Here is an 18,269-nt window from a genome sequence, read left to right on the forward strand (position 1 = left end):
CTTCCCTGGGCAGCTTGTTCCAATGCCTGACTACCCTTTCGGTGAAGAAGTTTTTTCCTAATATCCAACCTAAACTTCCCCTGGCGCAACTTGAGGCCATTTCCTCTCATCCTATCACTCGTTACTAGGGAGAAGAGACCGACCCCCACCTTGCTACAATCTCCTTTCAGGTGGCTGTAGAGAGCAATAAGGTCTCCCCTTAGACTTGTGCTCTTATGAAGCAACACTTTAAGATTCTCTGTTCTTTATAAAAGGAGAAATGTGAAATAATTCCAAAGTTTGATTTTGACAAGAACTGTGCAGATTTGATCAGTTTGCCATGAAAACATTGGAAGTGTTCTCATTTATTTCCTGAAAGTGAGTAAATACAATACTTACCTCATACACGTTGAACTGAGATTGCCCTCTCGACAACTCTCTGTAACTTGTTGTGAATTCTCCGATGAAATCATGGCTGTATAATAAAAAAGTTTTTAGATCAAATGTACAGCATTTACTAATTCAAACATGTATTACATCTATTTATGAAAAAGAGAAGCACAGACAATATGAACTGACACCCAAGAAAGGAGCAATGGCAGAAGATATAATTTGCTTAAAAATCTGTGTGTGTTGTGTGTTCACTCCATTAGTAAAAAAATTTAGAGATTAAAAGTACTAGCGTAAATCTTTCTGATGGCGTCTGCTTAACTTAGCTGCACAATGAGGACTAGGTTGCAAAGTAGTGATCTGACCTCAATGTAAGCTTACAGAATCTGAAAAAACAGTGGGTTATCAAAGACTATCATCATTTTCTCACTGGGTGACCACTGGCATTGCAGACTCTGAACTGTGTGCAAGACTATGTGAGAGAAAGGGAGGTATTAAGAGTGTGAAAGGAGTAACTTAAACCAGAAAAGACCAGCCCTACCAATTTGTGTAATGTGACACTGAATGGCACTTTTAAGGGGAAGACGTAAAGCTTATTTCAGCTGCTATGTCTTCCCACCTGGGAAGAGAAAAGCAATCCACTGAGGCTACTCAGCGTATGGTATTAGACACCATTGCAAAGTATATCTTAACCTAAAACTAAAGCAGTGGTTATCAAGCTTCTCCTTTCTAAATTCCATTCCTGCTCCAAGAATACATTCAACACTCCTGTGCTGTCACCCACGCTTTGAAAACTGCTTTGTCAGCTCTTAACCAGGGGATGGCATGCTGCCGAGGAGCCACTGTGAGCAGGGTGGCCAGAGGGAGTGCAGCGGATGAAGCATCGCTGAGAACGGCATCTGGGGTCAGGAAGCCGGGGCACAGAAACCACAGGGCTGCCAGCAGTGACTGAACTGCAGGTTCGTATCTCAGACAGGTGCCTGGAATGGAAGCGACCGCAGGGGTGTGTGCCCAACAGCTGGCTACACAACTCCCAGCAGTCCCAAGACCTGTTCCCATTCTCCACTCTTCCCAGCTGAACTTCCCTCACTGCTGCTCCAACTCCCACTCCCCCCTGCCCCCGTCTCCCTCTGTTTTCACAACTGTTCCCTAACAAGGTGTTGTAACTCCTCTACACTCTGCCTCCACATCTCCTGAGCTAAGAAATTAACTTTTTTGCCTTCCCTCCAATGGTAAACTAGAACAGAAAGTCAAAGTTTTATGACTTTGGTACTTGTAAAATTTGTTTTTAAGAAATACAGCACACTTCTAATTAAGCTATAAATATTAAAAGCAAATTTAAATAAATCTGAATGTTGCAAGAAGGGGAAAAATGGAAACAATCTATAGCGACATGAAATTTCTTTCTTGAGTTATTCATAATGAAATGAACTGAAAAAAACAACTCCCAAATATACATCTCACTTTCTGAAACCAGCATGAATTCACAAAATATGTAAAACAAACCATTAAAAGGTCCAGTCATCATGCTAATGCACATGAAATAAGCAAAGCATCCTGTAAGAAAGCTTGAGAAATACTATATGGTGAAGATATTCCTGATTACTCAGATTCAGAAGAGGACACGTCTCATGAAACACTCCCAGTTAGGAGATCAGGAAATTGCTTCTGAGGCAGACAAAGAGTTTTCTTAAAAAACACATTTTGGAGGCATCATCTCCTTTGATTAAATGCTCTCCAGATTGCAATGACTATTTAACCAGGGGAGGAGAGGAAGCCATCCATACAGGCTATGGAACTTGAGTTCTATATGGGCTGTAGCACATAAGGTGTATTAAACCTTAGGTAACCACGGCACTGGAGAAAAACGCACCTTGGTTGAAGAGGAATCTTTCCCTTTCATAACAGTTCTTACCTTAAATTTTCAAGTTAGCTTGTATATTTCAAAGGCAGAAATTCAAACAATAGCTCAATGACTACATACAAACATGCTGTAGCAAACAGAGGAAACGTAAGCAATTCCAGACAGGGTTGTCTCTGGGGAAAAAAAATATCCGTACTGCTCAAAAGTTAATTGTTTTCTTAATTCTAAGAGACATTGGAAAGCCTCCTTTCCTTGTGGCAATACACAGAGACTAATAAGAACTGAGCTAGAATGATATAATTCCTCTGACTAATCATGTTAAAAAGGTATGAGCATATGTAACCAGTCTCAGAGTTCTCTGCAGTTCATCAACCTGGATCTTAACGCTCAGCATTCAGATGGATGTACGCTCCCTCCACTAAGTTGGCTCCGAAAGATGAGTGCCTGTCGGACAACATTTGCCTTTCCCGGAAGTATAACTCGTTAAGAAAAACAAGGTACCAATCCCCTCCCAATATTCATGATCACACTTCACCAAATGGGTCTTCATATTAGTCTCTGGATTGAGAATCCAAAGAAGTTATTCTCTTTGCCTTCTGAACACCCAATATTCCTAGACTTAAAGACTTTTGTCCATGAGTGGCATATCAGAACTCTGAATCAGAGACTCTTAGCCCATAAAATGCATCACTTGAACCACATCTCCCTAAATCTGCCACTTTTGGTACTATGCTTTGAAGTGCTGAAAATCACTTTCAGAAGTGTATTAACTTTGATTTTTTTAAATAATCTAACGGAAAAAAAACAAAGGAGGAAAGGACAATCATCACCAGAAATATGTCAATGAGTAAGGGGAAAAGTGCCATAATCTAAAAATCAACTATCTAACTGGAGAAGGAGGATGAAGATGGAGGACAAGAAATAAGGTGAGAGAGCCTAGAATCTGAGATTTACAAACTCTCCTGCAGCATTTAGATTCTCAGATGAATGTTTAGGTGGCCCTAGGTTAGCATGGTAATATTTACAGTTTTAAAATTCAAGAAAACATTTCTTCTGCATAACAGATCATAAATGTCAAGGCTTTTGCACCATGTACGCTAAGTAACATTTTCTCTGAAATTAGTGAAAAAGCCTTCAGAGAGAAATAAAAAAACCAGACTATTGCTGATGTGCTGACATGAAGGTGCATATCATCTTATTTTTTCCTTCTGTAAGACCTCTCTGCAAGTACTTAATTGATATGGACACTGAACAAAAAGAAAAGTCACTTTGCTTCACACAAGTGGGCTTGTCCAAAGTAACTAAACCAACTTTTGTGACTTCTTATAGCACCAAATATTTTGGAGTTTGTCATTGCTCTTAGAAGCAATAAAAGGTATCAGTTATAACAAGTGGTTCACATTTTGACAATTTTTGTGCAAAACCTGGTTTGAGACAAAGAAATGTTTAATAATTAATAGTGTTAATATTACAAAGGTCCTAAGTTACCTTTTAGTCAAGAAATTTTAAGTGATGTTTGAAAATAAATGAGAGCTAAAAAAATACAATTAATCTTAACAATGTAATTCATGAAAGTGACAGTAAGAAGCTCAACCCAAAGCACCCCGGTGCCGTTTTCCCGAAGCACAGATAACAAAGAATGGGGAAAAAGAAAAAAAACCTCTAAGTCAAGACTCAAGAAATCAGAGTTAAGTCAAGATTCAGAAATCAAGTATATGCACAGTAATGTCACCTTACTGATTGCAGAATAACCTGCAATATTCAGTGTAACTTGCTTTGCTATCTAGCAGGCTCTCTGATGATCTTTCAGAGGTTGTTCCTGCCCAGCCTGCACATCTCTGGAGCAAACAGATTCAGCCTAGTGAGGTCATCAGCTGGTGTAACAACTGCTCATAAAGAGAGTCCATCAAAAATGGAAATTAATATAATCTGAGTAACAGCAGCATTGTACATAAAAATTGATAGACTAATTCTCAAGTGGGATTCACTTCAGATACATTTGGCAATGTCAAAGTTAAATTAGACACTTAGGTTCTTGCTATGATCACTAGTAATTCATAGGCACCACCAAATGGCAATTTATTCCAGTTAGGATTCAATCAGACCATTTTCCCCTGTAAGTTACTGAAGTAGCTTAAATGATTAGTTCAATCTAGTTGACTGATTTTTACATTGTCTGAAGTTACATGAGACGAGTGCCGTCTCATCTTTCTGAGGAATTTAACGTGTAAGACGTGTTCTGCCTGCTTCTAAATTCAAAAAAGGTAGAAAGCAAAAGGCCAAAAAAAAATAATCATACAATTAGAATAAAAAGGAACACATGTAAATAGTATCCTTCACTTTTTGTTTTTTATATTTTATATTAATTTTATATTTATTTTATATTAATTTTATAGGTATTCAGAGTGGGATGTGAGCAAAAGCAGATAATCTTTCAAACTGTTTGGAGAATGTAGAGGGTAACGATTGCCTGAATTCCACAGCGTGTTGAAGATTTCACTCAGAATTGCAGCTACACAATATTATTTATCAAATTTCTTCTTCTTTTTAATCATACCTCAGTTTCAGATTTCGGGTGAAATGGGACAGCACACGGGGTTTGATACCTTAATAAAATATAATCTTTATTTTTTATTAACTTGGCAATATAAGTTAATTTTTCATTGTTAGATTATTTTCAAAAAATATTGTAGTTTATACACAAAAGTGTAAATATATCATGTTTTTAAGGATTTGGCACATCTAAGTGAGGAACAGAGGATGTTAATAGAAATTCATCATTACAGTGATGCAGTGATTTTTTGCTAATATGGCTTTGTTAATTTAAATCCTTGTATTTTTAATTGCCAGACTATGTTACTTCGTCACTTCAGGGAATATCTAATCAAGAAGGATGAATTTGCACGAGCAGGTATTTATAGAGGGTAAACATGTGATAAGAATGCTTATAAATCAACAGGCTTCATGATGGAACCAAAAAGACAAAAGTATAAGATGAGAAAGCATAAGATGAGAAAGCTGAAACTAGTTTTGGACCTTGTCAGCAAGGAAATAAATGGCAGCACAGGATAAATTTGCCTATAATGATTACAAGATCTATTGGGGCACAGAAGCACAATATCATTAGCTATAATCCTAAAAGCAAACTGCATTAGCAATATTAAAGACATTACTGTATAATAAATAATATACTCAAAAATCCAAATGTAAGTGCATACCCATATATTTAAAAATATAAATTAAGATTAATACGAAATAATTAAGACAGACCAAATTAAAGATAAATAGAAATCAACATATTCTTGTATAACATACAAATTCTAGTACCATGATTTATGAATACAGTTTCTAATCAAACTATTAAGATACAAGCTCAAACATTTTTGAAAGAACAAGAGGTATCAATCCAGTCTGATAAAAAAATTCTTTCTATTTTGTCAAAATAAAAAGCGATTTGAAAGGCTAATTTCTTCAGAAAAAAGGTACACTCGGTACAGACAGCAAGCTTGAATAATAACAGATTGCCCCTCTTAAATTTAGCAACAGGAATTCCACATATATTCTGCCATCCACTTTCTAGCAATGGAGCTATTTAAAACGCAGGTCTTCCAACTCTAGAGCTGACAACAATGTTTTGATGAAGACAGGCATGGAAACGAATGTTCAAACCCAATCTGAAATAATGATAATTAATAGGTAGTTTCTACATTGCAATACCTAGGCAAACAAGCAGTAGCAATTGCAGGCTCAGGCATTTTATCATACTTGAAAAGCAACAGTTTACGAAGCAGTGTTTTAAGCAAAAGAAAGCAGATTATAAAACGGATTATCCCTTTCTTCTGATAATATAATGAGATTCACAAAACTGATTTTACAGATCACAAAGCATTCCATCTTGCTTGTTCCTTGTACGAATATATACACATCACGTCTGAATTGGGCTAATACATCAGCATTTACCACAATTGCAAAACAAAACAGAACTGTGGCACAGCAAAACTCGTTTTCCTGTACCTCTAAATATTGATAAATACCATTCTCTAGTCCTGTTCTGGCCACTATATATTTATACATTTTAAGACGTGTATAAATATGCATGGATAACCCTAAAGTTTAACAGTAGTATTAATGTCTTACCTTCCATCTCTATCCCAATCATACACTTCTACTTTAATTGTCCTAAAAAAATAAAAAACACAACCCTGTTAAAATATATATTAAAATGTACCAGGATTGCCTTTAATACTTGTATTTTAATAGCATATGGGTGCATCAATTGTGCCAAATCCAGAAGACAGAATTTTCCAGTCAATTCTCATGGGGCAGAAAATAGCAAGTCCCTCAGGTTACCCAATATATCTTCATAAATTAATATTAAAATATAGCAGAAGCTGAGGAAACAATTAAACATATTGGAAGTTTAACTGAGTTACTTTTACTTGCTGTTGCTCTGAATTTTCTGTGCTTTTTTTATAAATTATTCTTTAAATCTTAAAGTATTACCAACATTTTTAAAAACATTAACAAACTGGAACTTACAGTGAAGGTTTCTTTGGTATATGCTATTATTTGGAAAACGGGTATCTATTGTGGGGTAATAACATCTTACAGAAAAAAGTAATATATCCATATTTGAGAAGAAGTGTGCAGAGATTGAGAGGGCCCTTATGAAATAAAATTATTAAGCAGCAAAGCACAGATTAAAAGCAGTGTTCACAATATAAAGTAAAGCACATTTAAAGCAATAAGGAATTCTAGTCCATGCATTTTTGTTCTTAAATGAAAATAACTACTCCAGATTACAATAAAACTTCAATCTGGTAGACAGTATTAACCTCTTCTAAATATTGTGCAGTGGTGAAAAATGAAAACTCTGCGAGATCGACCCAAGATTTTGTGAAGGCCCTGTCTGTGGCTGTAGATGAAAGAAATTTGTAGTTCCTTAAGGACGGCACTTTTCCCCTCTTAAACTGCCCCCTACCTCTTAATAGAGAGGGAGGCTACTTGGCTATCTGACCAAAGAGGACAGAAAAGTGCAACATAATTTTTTGTTAATTCCTATAAAGCCAACAGGACAGTTGTTTAGTTCTTTCATCAGACTACACCAGATAACTATCAGATTATACAGCATAACCATGACTCTGGCTTCCTAGAACGGAATGGGACGAGCAGATTTGGGGGTATGGAGGGGAACACGACAGCAGCAGACTCTGGGTACCAGTTTTTCCCAAACTGACAGATTGTCCTGGACACTGTGGGAATACTCACCCTCCTCTTAGTGAGTCAGGAGCTGGTGGGCAAGTTGAGTAATAAAGTGTTAAAGTCTGCCAACACACTCGGTGCAAACACTTTTTCAATAGGAGAACTAATTAGAATTTATTTCATTTAAATCAGAATTGAAAGCCAAACTAGTAGATTATTATACACACAAAATAATACATCGATCTAAAATATTTTTTCACAGTATAAAAGAGTGACTAATTGGCAAATTTTCAGAGAAACGCCTCATGAAAAATGTTAGGTATGTAATGGTTTCATAGTTTCTTGAGCATCCCTCTGATGAATCTGCAACTGGCTACTGCATGAATCAGGATACTGAGACAGGATATTGGAACAGTTTAACTAAAAGTATGATCCAATAAGCAAGCTCATGTACCTCCTATGCATTACTTCATATTTACGAGATTATACGTCTCTTATGAAGAAAGGCTGAGAGAGTTGGGGTTGTTCAGCCTGAAGAAGAGAAGGCTCCGGGGAGACCTTATTGTGGCCTTTCAATACTTAAAGGGGGCCTACAAGAAAGATGGGGACAGATTTTTGAGTAGGGCTGGTAGTGACAGGACAAGGGGAAATGGTTTTAAACCAAAGGAGGGTAGATTTAGGCTGGACACAAGGAAGAAATTCTTCACTATGAGGGTGGTGAGGCACTGGCACAGGTTGCCCAGAGAAGCTGTGGATGCCTCATCCCTGGAAGTGTTCAAGGCCAAGTTGGACAGGGCTCTGAGCAACCTGCTCTAGTGAAAGATGTCCCTGCCCGTGGCAGGGGGGTTGAACTAGATGATCTTTAAAGGTCCCTTCCAACCCAAACCATTCTATGACTCTATACACATGTAAAAGCTGCAAATGGAAGATGAATGTGGAGACGAACTGTTTCCTTATGAGTAAAGTGAACCTCTGAGGACAGCTCTAACTATTCTCGCTTCAGGGATGACTGGGAAACAGACAAAATGTAGAAAACAAAAATTTCCCATGTAAAGGATTAATCTTATTTTACATAATTACTAGAAGACTGGATTTCTTAAAATGCAAACACTGTAGAGCATATTATCATCAGCTTCATGAATGAAACAGGAAACATATCAGGATGGAGATAGTATATAGTTTTATATATCCTTTTACTACAGAAAGAGTCTATATATAAGTAAATTCAATGATCAGTAATACTGAATCCTATCCGGCCTAAAATGAACTGAACATGGGATAGAAAAATAACACCTCCAGACTTCCTATATTTTAAGCAACAATGTGCTTACTTTTATTCTTCAGAACAGTTTCACATGAAGTGAAGTCATCAGGTCTGTGGTATTAATAGAGGGGACAGGAATCCAAGCAATTACTTTATAATTTGCTTCCACGGAAGCTGCTCCGCATTCTTCCTGTGAGATACAGTTGAATACATGTTGAATAATTTTCTTTACTAGGAAGGGACTCTTTGGGGATAAGGCTGATCAACAGCTGATATTAGGTACACCAACAAATTCATGCCTGGATGTGCTTCACATTTTTTATGATATTCCAAAACAGGCAAAGGAGGAGTTACTTTGTCTGGATGTTCTTCTTTTCCACTCAAATTTAATGGCTCTGACTGCACCATTTGTTACATTTTATCCCTCCTGTGGAATTTCAGTTTGGGATTAAGTTACCTTAGAATGAAAACTGATGAAAGTGAAAGTTGTTCAGTGGAATGAAATCAAGAACAGCTCCAAACCTACTTTATCCCACCAAGTATTTGACCCTTGAAAGGAAATCATATTTAATTTAGTAAGAAAGGCAATATCAGAGAGTTTTTTCCCTAGAGAACCATTATTTTACTTCCAGGTTTCAAAAACTGTTACTGTTAAGATAGACAGGACACACTAGTAAGTTAAGATTTACAGAAGGTTTAGTGGGACTTAAGTTTTGAATTGTCTTACAAATCTGTGTTCAAATAGCCAAATCATCTCGGAGAGAAAACCTGAATTAAGATAAATTTTGGAGAAGGATCTTCAGACATGCAAATTTAATAAGAGCAATTCTTCCTTGAATAAAGCTCCTCCCTCCTGAAATTTATTTCATATTGAAAGGATTGATCACAGATCTTGAGTTTACCTATTTTGCATGACATGCAAGATAATAAAAGGCCTCTCAAATCTTCAAATACTGACATTTTATCCTCTCTACACTGCTATTTTATCTTAAAGGACACAGTTTAGAGGTTGGGTTCTCTACTTTAATTTTAAAAAAATCTTTAATTTAAAAAAAAAATCAAGGTTGAAGAATGTTGGGGTTTGTATTTAAACATATATCTCTGTCTGAAAACTTTTATGCAGAAAATGACTGTGTAAGTGCTATTTGAGAGCTTATATTAAGAGAAAGAAAGAAGAGAACAAAAATATTGGGGATGCTAAGTACTACTGTAGTACTGAAATCCATCCCTGTGATGGCTGAAAACATATTGTATGACTACATAGTTTGAGAAAAATTAAGCAAATCCTGGTCTTTTCACAATGAAAAAGTGGACAGAACTCACTCAGAAACATACGTTAACGGAAGATTTACTCCCCCCAAAACTAGAATTAATGTTTACTGTGATATATTCTTACTAATGACATTATTCCCACCTGTCACACCTATCACAGAACCTAGAGCACCAAAATTTGATCTGTGAAATTATCATTATCTGAATGAGACTTTGGGGGTTTGTGGTTTTATGTATTACCATGCTGAGCCTAGGAGTCTAATCCTTACCTTTAGAAAGAAAGTTTTCAAATAAAAAAAAAAAAAACCTCAAACTTTGGATGCTTTTTCTGAGCTATCAGCAGACATTAATTTGAATTAATCTGACAGCTAACAAGTGTTTCTTGATTTGAAACACGATTGTTGCAGGCAGGATTATGAAGTTCCATGGAGCCTTTTATTCATAAGGCATTCACTGAGCACATTATGTTGAAAGCATTCAAAGTAGAATCAACATGAGAAAACAGTAGTTACACAATAATTTGAGGCATGCTATTATACTTTTTAATTCTCTTTTGGAATGTTGGAGTTATCTCAATATGCTTCTACCACAATATCTTTTTAAATTATTATGAAAACCTTTTTTTCTTTAATATGATAAACAGTGCAGCATCCAGAGACTAGCTTCATGTGCACAGTTTTGCTTACGCATTATGCACATGAACCCACATAGAAGTTAAAAAGTCTTTTTTCTATTTGATTAGAATGTACTTATTATGAAATTGCTGCATTTTTATTGCATCTAATTGAAAGAGGCAACCAACATGGCTGACAATGACTGTATCAAATACTTCACAAGGAGAGTGTTAGCAACGTAGAACGCTTTTTCCTTCAGTTTGAAGGAACATGACATCAAGTACCGGAAGAGCATATCACAGATCAAAAAGCAGCTAAGATCTGGTAGGAAAGACTAAAAATGGCCATTTCCCCAACAAATGATAAAAAAATACCACTTTCCTAGGAAAAAAAAACCCCACAAGTCAATAAGATTCGACTTTTTAATAAGCAGCTTATAAAGACAGACCTTTAAGTTTATTACTGTGAAAGTGTTCTGCTTAGCTTAGTGAATACAAGCACTTCTTACTCTCCTGTTTCTTCATATCGACTACTGAGATTCAGTTAGTTGATTCAAGACTTGGTTTGTTTATCCCCTGGCATTAGCTAGTAAATTACAAGTTCAAGGAATGCCTCCCTGGAAGACTAGGCTTTCATGGTAACAGATTAAAATAAGTTTAGTACACACATTTCACTGAATAATTAGCTTGATAAAGTAATGCAACAGAGTTATGACATGGCAAAATCATGTACTATAGTAACATAAAATGTATATGAATGGATGGTAATCACATATGTGGAAGCTGAAAATAAAAATTGAGGTAGAAAAGAAAAGTAACTATTTAAATTCCAAATTAAAGATTGTTTCAAAGACACACTCATAGGAAAATTACCAAGTTGAGCAAAGTCTGATTTAATTTCTCTACATGCAGCAATATGTTTCAACAAAGGATTTGGCTTCTGCTGATGGAAACATTAGTTCATGGTTAAAAGAACGCAATACTAAACCTCTTTTTATTTTCATCAATAAGATAAAATACCTTAACTTATATATGATAATAAGATATGATCATACCAATCTCAACTTAATAAAATAAAACAGATGTTTAGGGGTTACAAGGCATTCAAACCAGATTTTTGACCTTTAACCTTTGAAATACCCAGACAAGTACACTTTGTGTCTCTTGTATTTTTTACACAGTCTATGTAAAGCTGAATTGAACCGTAGCACATCTATCCATCTATCTACTACATTCAGCTTACGTATTATGCATATTTTTATTCTAGTCTTGATATATTTCCTTCATGATTTTAAACTAAATATTACATTATACACTGCCAAAAGTATTATGACTAATTGATAAGTCTATACTTCCTCACAGTCTTACTAAAATAATTCCAGTACTCCAGATTTCAGGTAGCAGAAACAGATAAAACTACCAAACATTTAACTGGGTACTTAATAAAAACACGGATATCTAAATGCATTTCAAAAATATGAATGGTGACATCAGAACAAGAAGTCATCAACAGCGAGTTAAACATTGTTCTTGTTGATATTGTTAGAAGGTAACATGTCCATTTTTTAAGGAGTCTAAAATATCCATTGTTCCTCAACTTAACTAAATTTGCTTGTTATTATTGGTAAAACATTGGTTAAAAACATGGTATTACCACCATGTTTTTCAAAGATGGATCCTTTTGCATGGGCTCACTGAAAACTTCAAACCTGCACAAGATGATTACCTTCTGCGTTTCTCATGTACTTACCTATATATTTTAAAGGCTTTCATTTATCAGCATCCTCTCACATTACAATGTCACCCAAGGAAGACAGATCATAATTGTTTTTCATCGAAACGTTATTAGAAAATACTTGTGCATGCTAGTAACAGTGTCCATTCTTCAAACTAGTCTTTTCTTTCTAACTGTTTCTTAATCACACCATAGAGAGCGAAGAATTTTTTTCCAGAAATCACCACTAACATTTCCTACAGATTTAGCATATTGGCTTTATTTTTCTAAATTCTTTAATGTGATGAATGGCTTTGAACACATATTATCCTTTCAAAATGCTGATTAAATAACCTAAATAACATCAGGAATGGAATTGCATAGAAAAACTTACATATAAAAGAATACATGAGTTAGGGGGAAAAATACCATATATGCTGAGAAAGCTTAACCTATAGCTTACCGGTCATAGTCTCCATTACACAGTGCTCGGACAGAAATCTTGAATGCCTGCCACACTGGATTTAATGTATTTTTTATTACTTCTGTTTTGTGGCAGATAGTAAAACTGTAATAAAAAAAGATACATTTTGTATTTATGTACTTTTGTGTCATCAAACATGGAATCAAAAGAGCTGTAATCTGTACTCACTCATACAATATCCACATAAAATTTAGGATAAGAAAAAAAGAAATGCAGTAAAATCAGAGAGAAGAGAGGACTGAAGAGGACAGACCTGTTTGAGAGAGATTACAGACTAAGGTGCTAAACAACTCTAAACCCAAAATGTTTTTACCCAAAACTTTGACAAGAATTACAACCATTCAGTGAGTTATTTCAGTCAAGAGCAGTCTCCATCCCACTTGTTTAAACAGGCCTTGTACAGCCAGGAATCAGTCACAGATCCAGAAAGAAAACGGTCTTGCTTAGCGATTAAGAAACTGAGCCAAGGGAGTCATGGCTTTCTGATGCTTGTTGCCCATTTTATGTCTATGACTTTTTTAACCACGGCTGTGTCAGGTAAAACATATAAGCTTCTGTGAGATCCCACAATCACCTTGTCTCAGGGGAAATACAATGAGTTGTTTTAATGTGTTCTGCTTTCTCTAAATGATGCAAAATTAAAATATTTCTTTTGAATCCTCATCTTTGAGACTGAATTGTTCAAAAGAAAATAGGAGGCCAGGTCACTGGTGAAATTGCTACTGAAATTCTCCATACAGATGTAACTAAAGGCATCCTTTGAGGGAGTATCTTCCTTACATTCCAAAGGCCTATGTTTTTATCCTGGCTATGATTCAGAAGGCATGCCTGAAGCTAAGAGACAGAAAAGAGAGCATCCTTCTGCCCATGGGTGCAGAAATTCTGCCCCGAACTCCTGTTGGATTCAGGAGAGCAATAAAGAATCAGTGGCTCACCACTCACCTCTTGGAAGGAAGAGGAGAAGCATTGCACTCAAGGCCAAGAGAAACTGCATATACCAGCATTCCCAGTAATGCCCAGAGAAATTCCACTAATGACCTTAATGCCACTCACAAAGGAGCCATAACTCCTCCAGGCTTGCAATTTAAGATATTCAGCATTTATTCAGGAAGCTGTTCCTATAATCTGCCTCCAAGAGGGAAAGAGCAGGGAACAGACACACATATACCCACACATGGGTTTATGTTAACAACTGCTCCAGTTAAGCTACTGAAACAAGTAATAACATACATGTCTAGCCTTTGGTTTGATATGTTATATGTGAGGACTGTCAGTTTCCAAAACTTAACCTGCCAGTAGACCCCCATGTAAGCAGTATGTTGACCAGAAGTTAGCATGTCAAGTCTTAGCAGCAGAACAGGAGAGATTAACCTCCTTTAACAAATTAAAGCATGAATGTAGCAAACACCCACTTGTAAAAAAAAAAAAAAAAAAAAAAAAAAAATTCTATTTAAGGTATTTTTGAATTCTATTTCCTAGAACTCTGTCAAAAAGATAAAAGATATTTCCAAATTTGCAGTATAAAATGTTTTTACCTAAAACAATTCCTAAGCATTAGCATATTCTGCAGCTATAATTTTCTTTGAGAATTCTATTTAATTTAAAATTCTATTTAACTATTTTTTATTACAATTAATTTTCATAGTGCTCTATATTTATCATACATTCAACTCTTAAAACCCTGAGTTGCAATATTTGATCTATTTGTTACAACAGTTTTATTCCTATACTGCATAACATGATATACTTCCAACAAATGAATCCAACAAACATTATAAAAGAAACACAACTTAATTTGACAAATATAAAAAAATGAAACTATATTACCATCTGCAAATAAGTAAGTTGCCTACTCTTTAGCAGCAGAAATACTTAACAAGCATCTACCTGCCATCTTCATTGCTTCGATGAAATACAAGGAAAGGATCAGATTTCCCAAAGAAGTCCTTCTTGTCTAGTTTGTTCGCACAAAATTGCATTAAAACTGAATCCTGAAATGGGTAATACAGGAAAATTACATACAACATGCAGTTTACTACACTAAACTAAACAAAAAATCATTGACTAATAACCATACAAATAGAAAACAAAATAAATGAGGGTATCTGCTTTCTAGATGCCCTCTACATATTCGCATTCCTCTAATGTCCTTATAGGGCAGTTTGAACTGCTGGAACCAATAATTCCTTCATAAGGGGGTGCAGAGGAAGGGTAAATTTCTACACTAAATGCCTTGGGATTTTTCCAGTATTTTCTGACATCCAAAGTTGCATTCTGAAGGAAGTAGATTCACAGGCAAGGAATGCATATTAGAATTAATTTTAAAAACTCCAGTGAGACACAACTAAGCCTCATTCCTTCAGTGACTTAAACCTGCAGTTGTCTGCTCCTGCTGTCTGTAAAGCAAACGGCTTAGCAGCTTGCTATTAAGAGTCTAGAAGCTTCCAGAAAATGAGAGTGGAAGATACCAAATACACCCATTCTGATGACAAATAAGGAGAAAAGGTTTGTTGCTGTGGTCAGGCAAACTGGTAGTCACACATGGTCACCTCTTTGGGCAGAGTCAAGAATGCGAGAAGGATGATAAATGCAAAGATAAACCTGCAGACTCACCAGCCAACTGGGGCAAGGCCTGCTGGAAGACTGTGTTCCATGAACAGGTCTACAGGTATAACTGCAGCAAGAGGAAGACTAGGGAAAATGTGGGCTCACCACTGAGTGGGGCAGGGGACCAGGTGACAAAGGACATGGAAAAGTCCGCGTTTCTCATAGCCTTCTATGCCTTGGTCTTTACTGGTAAGATCTGCCTTCAAGAATCCTGGGTGCCTGACTTGCCCTTGGTAGAGGAGGACCAGGTAAGGGAACATTTAAACAGACTAGACATACATAATTCCATGGGACCTGGTAGGATGCACCTGCGAGTGCTGATGGAGTTGGCTAATGTCACTGTGAGGCCACTTTTGATTATCTTTGGAAAATCATGATGTTCAGAAGAAGTTCTTGAGGACTGGGAGAAAGCAAATGTCACTCCTATCTTCGAGAAAGTGCAAGGAAGAGGATCCAGGCCAGTCTTTCCTCAATCCCTGAAAAGATGATAGAGCAAATAATCCTGGAAAATATTTCCAAACACATGAACAACAAGAAGGTTGCTGAGAGTCGTCAGCATGGATTTACAAAGGGGAAATTCATGCCTGATCAACCTGAAGCTTTCCCTCATGAATTGAAGACTAGTGGAGGTTGTTTATCTTGACCTTAGTATGGCCTTAGACACTGTCTCCCACAATATCCTTGTTCACAAACTGATGAATTACAGACTAGATAACTGGGCAGTGAGGTGGACTGAAAACTGGCTGAACTGTTGGGCTTCAAAGAGTCATGATCAGCAGCACAAAGTCCAGCTGGAGACCAGCCACTAGTGGTGTACCCCAGGTGTCAAAAATGGGGCCAATAATATTTAACATCTTCATTAATGACCTGGATGACGGGACAGAGTAGACCCTCAGCAAGTTTGTAAACAATACAAAACTAGAAGTAGCAGCTTATACACCAGATGGTTGTGCTGCCATTCAGAGGCACCTGTACAGGCTGCAAAAACAAATCGACATGAACCTCATGGAGTTCAACAGAGGGAAATTCCAAGTACTGCACTTGGAGTAGAATAACCCCACGCACCAGTACAGGCTGTAGGCCGAACAGCTGGAAAGCAGCTTTGCAGAAAAGGACTGGGGGGCCTTGGTGGACACCAAGGCGGCCAATAGCCTCCTGGGCTGCATTAGGAAGAGTGCTGACAGAAAGGTGAAGGAAGTGACTCAGCACTGGTAAGGCCACTCCTGGAGTCCTGTGTTCAGTTCTGGGCTCCCCAGTACAAGAAAGACATGGACATACTGGAGTGATTCCAGTAAAAGGGTCACTAAAATGATAAGGGATTGGACCATCTCTCATATGAGGAGAGGCTGAGAGAGCTGGAATTATTTAGCCCAGGGAAGAGAAGGCTCAGGGGGATTTTATCAATTTGTATAAATACCTGATGGGAGGGAGTAAACAGACTCAGCTTAGTCGTATCCGGTAGAAGAACAAGTGATAATAGGTACAAGTTGAAATACAGGAAATTCCATTTAAATACAAGAAAACACCTTTTACTGTGAGTGTGGTGAAACACTGAAACAGAGGGACTGTGGAGTCTCCTTGGACACACTCAAAACCTGACTGCACGGAGCCCTGAGTAACCTGCTCTAAGAAGAGCAGAAGGGTTGGACTAGATGATCTCCCAAGGTCTCTCCCAACCTCAGCAATTCAGTGATTCTAAAAATCTTTCCTATTCTGAATATGAGCTATAAAAGTTTGGCAAAAAAATCTCAGAAGATCAGATAAGGTTTTTCAGTATTTGGATTAATTCTTAGGTAGGAAAATATCACAGAGAAAGTATGTGACAGCTAGTAAGACAGCGCAAGAAATTGTGTGAGAGTGTGCACATGAAAGAGCATGACAGAGAATGCAAAAGAGAGTGCAACAGAGAGACACCGAGTCCCAAATTCTTTGCAAGCTCCCTTCGGTGATTTTGAACTAGTATGTAAAATTTGTAAAAACAAATATATGTAAAATTTGAGTGGGGCGAATCTGGAAGAACGTGAAGGCTTTGGAAGGCACCTAGTATTTGTCTTCATTAAAAGGGAAAGAAAAAAAAAGATTCCTGATTATGGACTTAATGACGTATTTATGACTTTTAAATAGTTTGTTATAACTGGGATACAAATGCTGGTCTTGGAGGATAAACACAGTATATCAGGAAAAAAATTGCCTTTAGTCTCTTTTAAGGTTACTAATAAATGCTTGGGGTGATGGCACGTGTCTCAAGAATGGTAGAAGCTTAACTTAAGAAATATAGAAGCACAATTTCTGCAAGAAAGCAATTAAATGATGTACACATTTTGTCATCTGATAAAAGTGTGAACATTTTGATCATGTACTACATACAAAAGTTTGAGCCAACGTAAAACAGAGGGGAATGACAGGCATTTTCCATGACCATACTTATTCATTCATACTAGTAACACAGGAATTTCCTACTGCTAAATGGGAGTTAAATGAGACTGAGTTGCTGCACCCTTTTAACATATCTGTGCAGAACTGGCAGGCTGCCTGGATGTCGTGGTTTAACCCCAGCCAGCAACTCAGCACCACGCAGCCGCTCGCTCACTCCCCCCCGGTGGGATGGGGGAGAGAATCGGAAGAGTAAAAGTGAGAAAACTCGTGGGTTGAGATAAAGACAGTTTAATAGGTAAAGCAAAAGCTGCGTGCACAAGCAAAGCAAAGCAAGGAATTCATTCGCTGCTTCCCATCGGCAGGCAGGTGTTCAGCCATCCTCAGGAAAGCAGGGCTCCATCACGCCTAACAGTTACTTGGGGAGACAAACGCCATCATGCCCAATGTCCCCCCCTTCCTTCTTCTTCCCCCAGCTTATATACTGAGCATGACGTCATATGGTAT

General features: G+C 37.0%; 1 protein-coding gene across 1 annotated transcript in view; it reads right to left on the reverse strand.

Annotated features, from left to right (window-relative positions):
• The window catches only part of CPNE8 (copine 8), a gene marked incomplete at its 5' end in the record, with an annotated part of 110,655 nt that overhangs the window by 40,037 nt on the left and 52,349 nt on the right, over positions 1-18,269 (reverse strand). The window contains 4 exons of the mRNA XM_082311147.1: positions 379-454; positions 6,371-6,412; positions 12,762-12,866; positions 14,670-14,773. Coding sequence (XP_082167273.1) covers positions 379-454; positions 6,371-6,412; positions 12,762-12,866; positions 14,670-14,773 — 327 coding nt within the window. The remainder of the gene's footprint in view (positions 1-378; positions 455-6,370; positions 6,413-12,761; positions 12,867-14,669; positions 14,774-18,269) is intronic.

This window comes from Platalea leucorodia (genome assembly GCF_965183815.1).
Source record: "Platalea leucorodia genome assembly, chromosome: 4".
Taxonomy (NCBI): Eukaryota; Metazoa; Chordata; class Aves; order Pelecaniformes; family Threskiornithidae; genus Platalea; species Platalea leucorodia.